This window comes from Mangifera indica, chromosome 20 (genome assembly GCF_011075055.1).
Source record: "Mangifera indica cultivar Alphonso chromosome 20, CATAS_Mindica_2.1, whole genome shotgun sequence".
Taxonomy (NCBI): Eukaryota; Viridiplantae; Streptophyta; class Magnoliopsida; order Sapindales; family Anacardiaceae; genus Mangifera; species Mangifera indica.
The window spans coordinates 10,228,720-10,233,200 of record NC_058156.1 but is presented as its reverse complement, the minus strand read 5'-3'; the positions used below and the strand labels follow the sequence as shown (position 1 = coordinate 10,233,200).

Sequence of the window (4,481 nt, the reverse complement as noted above, 5' to 3'; positions counted from 1 at the left end):
CTTAAGTTAGATCATCTCTTTGGAATTAAACCAATCACATCAAATATGACAAATTTTGGGTTTAATAATCGACCTCACAACTATTAAATCAGATAAATTAATAGTTTAATCTTAACATATTATTAGAAGAAACTTAAATTTATGATCTCTTATATATAAAATCATATTTTTAAGAATCATCTCTTTAGAATCAAATCAATCACATCGAATATGACAAATTTTGGGTTCAAAAATTGATCTCACAATTATTAAATCAGATAAATTAAGAGTTTGATCTTAATATATCATTAAAAGAAACTTAAATATATGATCTTTTATATATAAAATTTTATTTTTTATCATTCAAACTATTTTTTTATATTCGAAAATATGATAATGAATCTCAGTAATTTATCACTTTTAAGAAATGGACAACCCAATTGTTGGCAAAATTTCATGAAAATTTATTTAGTCCAATTGTTATAAATTTGATCGTTATATTCCACATTTATCTGTTCAACTAATATAAATAGCTTTTGGCATAAATAAAAAAGGGATAATAATTTAGTTACTAAATCTAGTTAAAACTCAATGAACGCGGACAAAATATTAAAAAATTTTTATTTGTTATTAATATTAATTATTTAATAAATATATAGTTTATTTGTTTTTTAAATGATCAGCCAAATCGAAAAGACTATAATGCCCTCACCTACGGAAAAAGATACACGTGCATGCGTGTATCTGTAGATAAAATCTCATCTCCACAACCGCGATTCACAGTTGATGTTGACAGCGCATCCAAACGACACGCTGGCCGTTCGATGGTAGTCAACTATCGAGCGATTATACGGTGAACAACACCGGTATCACAGAACTGCAATAAACGGGACCGCGCACAAGTCTACTGAATCTTCTTCTGTTTTGGAATGTTTAAAAGCCAACCCATTCGTCGGATGGGTTCCTTTTTCTCCTCTTCTCCCACAAAAATCTCTTTTTTTCTCTCAGATTTGTTCTAAACTCTCTCTATTTTTGCTCCTTGAAACCCTCCTCCTCCTTGGAGGCAGCTAAGGTCAAGGCCCTCTCTCTCTTTTTTCTTTTTTTTTTTGGTTGTTTTTTACGTTTAGATCTGTGAAAGAACCATTCAAACTATGGAATGAAAGACATGTATTAAAAAGCTTTTTCTTGTATGGTTTTCACTGTTTTTTCTCTTTCGTTTGAAGGGCTGCTACTCTCTTGGCTTGTAACCGGTAGTGGTTTTTCTTCTCTTAGGTCTGTGTTGTACCGACACTTGTTTCAGATCTTAGTGTCTGCTTGGTTCCCGAGAAACCTTGTGAGCCAAGCGAAAATGGAAATGACTTAAGGTTTTATCTTTGTGGGGTTTCTCTGTCTTTCGTTTTGAAGGAGAAAGTTTTTGACTCGTTTGGTAATAATTGTAACTGTAACAGTTGCGTTAGATCTCTGTTTCGTTTATTTTCTGGTTGTTTCCCAGGAAAAAAAAAAAGAGCGAAAATTGTTATAATTATGTTTTTCTGATTCTGGGTTTTCTTTGGTTTTTCGTTTTGAAGGAGAAAAATTAAACTTGTTTGGAAATAAACAAGCTTCACTTTATGTGAGTTGTCAAATTTTAATTTTCAGAAAAAAAAAATTGTTATTTTCAAGCAAGGAGTTTTGTTTGTGTTTTTGCGAGATGACAAAGGTTTTTTTTTGGGGTTTCATTTAAAGACAAAATAATATAAATCTAAACATTGGTTTTCATAGATCCTTGATATGATGGCACAGAGTTTAATTAAGCTGAAACACAATATTTTGATGTGTGTATGTACAGGCGTTGGTGTTCTGATCTTTGATTAATTAAAGAGAAAATGAACATTTGCGCATATCACCAGAGGAACGCCATGGGAGGAGGAGTCTATGAGGAGGAGAGGAGCTTTTGTTCAGTGGTTTGCCCTAAGCCCCGTAGATTAGGCCTCTTAAATCCAGCCATTAACGATCATATCAGACATATGAGATGGCCTGCAAAGTATTTACTTAATTTTATTTTCTATTTATTCCTTTTTTAACCATTTAATGCTGATTGTGAAGTGCTATTCTGATTTTCTTTTTCATTTTTTTTCCTCCTAAATCAGTCACCATAGTGAGATTGGAGATTCTAAAGCAGGGACTGAACTACTGGATATGATTCTTACTAAGGTACTTCTCTTCCATTGTTGAATTTTTATGAATTTCATTTATTTCTGTTTACACTTCTGAAGTGTTTTGTTCGTGTAATTTGATGGCAGTTTCAGTGATGAATAGCAGGTATCAATCAATTTGTCAATAGATTTTATCTAAATTTGGTGCTCTTTTATTGATGACAGGGAAGTTGTGGTGCCGAAAGATCTGGTAATCAGGTGGCTTCATCACCGCCACCTTTTTTCAGCGGGTCACCACCTACTAGAACTTCAAATCCTGTAATCCTGGATGCACAATTTGGGAATGAGAAGTTCACTCCCTCTTCGCCGTTGCCATCACCTCTGTCTCCATCATCGCGAATGGGAGGTGGATGTGTAAGAATGAAGTTTGGCCACAAACCTGCTGCTGTGAGGATTGAAGGGTTTGATTGTCTTAGCCGAGATCGCCGCAACCACAGCATCTCAGCTGTGGCATAAACCACAGAGCTCATCACAGGACAAACAAACCCAGATGAGAAAAAATGGCACATTTTGTAGCAAATTTTGGCATGGCCAGAAAGGTGAAGTAGAGGAGGATCTAAATGGGCAATAGTTGTTAAATTAATACTTGAAATTTGTTGTATATCCAAGTCTAAGTCAAATGGGGTGTTCTTGTTTGAGTAATATCTTTAGTCTTCCTTTTGGTGTCATCAAATCTTCCTCATAATATTTGTGGATGCAAGAATAAAAGGAAAAGAAGAAAGGCTAGAAGAACCTGTAACTTTTCCCTGTAAGGTTTTTGTATATAGATAAAAGGTTGAGAGTCTTGTTGAGAGCTAATGTGAGGTTTCATGGTGAAAATTTGTAATATCATGATGTTCCTCCATTGTCACTTTCATCCTCCTGTTGTAATTGTAATTTGGAGGAAAAAGAGAGAATTGAATCCATCTGTTTTCTTTATTCTTGTGCTTAATATCTGAGAAGTTGCTTGGAGCCTGCAATTTGTTTTGAAGATGGTCTTTTTCATTTATTAGTAAGCCTGGAAAAATTCCAACTTGATGGCTCCAAAATCATCTCCTTTACAGGTTCCTTCTCATGATAGTATTCTTTTGGCCATTTGAGTTAGGAATATGTTAATTTATGGTGGCATATGAGAAGAGAAGTTAAAAGTTAGGCTTCTAGTCAGGGGGCCATGGTTAAGTTTGTTTGTGTGTGGAAGATAAAGAAGGCGGTGGAAAAGGCTTGAAAAGTGACAAAGTCGGTTTGATTGAATCAACTAAGGTGTGGCTTTTTCTTTTTTTACAAAGAGGCATGCTTACTTGAATTGGATGTCTTTTTGGGTTGAATCAATCATTTTACACAACTGATATTGAAAATTTAGTAATTAATCTTATAATTATTATACCGAATAAATAAAGAATTTGATATTGATATATTTTTTATAAATTTCAGATCATTATAAGACATCTAACAATGAAATTTTGTGTAAAATTTGTTTGATGTACATAACCGTACATTTTATGAAAAATAAATTACAATAATAATAATTAGAATATAACGAGAGATAAAATTTTTAATCAATAATCAGAATGTATAAGTTTACAATATTATTATTGATAAATATGTATTATAATATAATAACGATAATACATTTCGAGAGAAAAATACATTCAAATTTGACAAATAAGGATTTCTTATCCTCTTAGTGTTATAATAAATATATTTCTAATTAGGGATGCAAATGAGTTAGTAAATTGAGTTTGAGCAGCTTAAATTCATTCTTTGAACCAAGCTCATGTTTAATGTTGTTAGGTTTGATAAGCTAGCAAACTTACAACTCGACTCAAATAAAATATTAAGAATTCAAGTTTTCTCGCCGAAAAAATTTTCAATCATCTTGTATCAAGTTCCCTGGTGATAATTGAATATTTCATGAATCATGAAAAAGCTGAGAAGTGCCTTAGTTTCCTCTTCTTCACTATAATTGGGTATTTAATTTAATTTCTCATAAAAAAAATTTGTGAAAGAAAAATTGTTTTTGAATGAGATATATGTAAATAAATTTAACGGTGCGTTTGATTGAGAGGGATTAAAGATTACTATAGGGATTAATAATTATTATGGTAATATATTTTTTATTATTTATATTACATTATTTTGTTTAGTTTACTATTATCAATGGTGATGTGATAACTCATATAAGAGGTAATTTGATTATCATTTTTATCTTAAATATTAAAATATTATCAAGGCAAACTTAATTTTATTATAATATATAATTTTTTTATTAATTTTTTTTATAGTGAAAATAATCATATTTTCAATTAATATAACAAATAATATAAAAAA

General features: G+C 31.3%; 1 protein-coding gene across 1 annotated transcript; it reads left to right on the top strand.

Moving 5' to 3' along the window:
- The first annotated feature begins 894 nt into the window (after window positions 1-894).
- Window positions 895-3,092, top strand: LOC123204643. The gene is made up of 4 exons (XM_044621416.1): window positions 895-1,051; window positions 1,808-2,002; window positions 2,109-2,172; window positions 2,340-3,092. Exons 2-4 carry the CDS (start codon window positions 1,845-1,847, stop codon window positions 2,628-2,630), a joined length of 513 nt encoding a protein of 170 aa, XP_044477351.1. The 5' UTR covers window positions 895-1,051; window positions 1,808-1,844; the 3' UTR covers window positions 2,631-3,092.
- The last annotated feature ends 1,389 nt before the right edge of the window (window positions 3,093-4,481 follow it).

Coding starts and splice junctions, on each gene's coding strand:
- LOC123204643 (XM_044621416.1), top strand. CDS start 1,845: ATGAACATTTGCGCATATCACCAGAGGAACGCCATGGGAGGAGGAGTC. Junction 2,003..2,108: donor CATATGAGATGGCCTGCAAA/GTATTTACTTAA, acceptor CTCCTAAATCAG/TCACCATAGTGAGATTGGAG. Junction 2,173..2,339: donor TGGATATGATTCTTACTAAG/GTACTTCTCTTC, acceptor TATTGATGACAG/GGAAGTTGTGGTGCCGAAAG.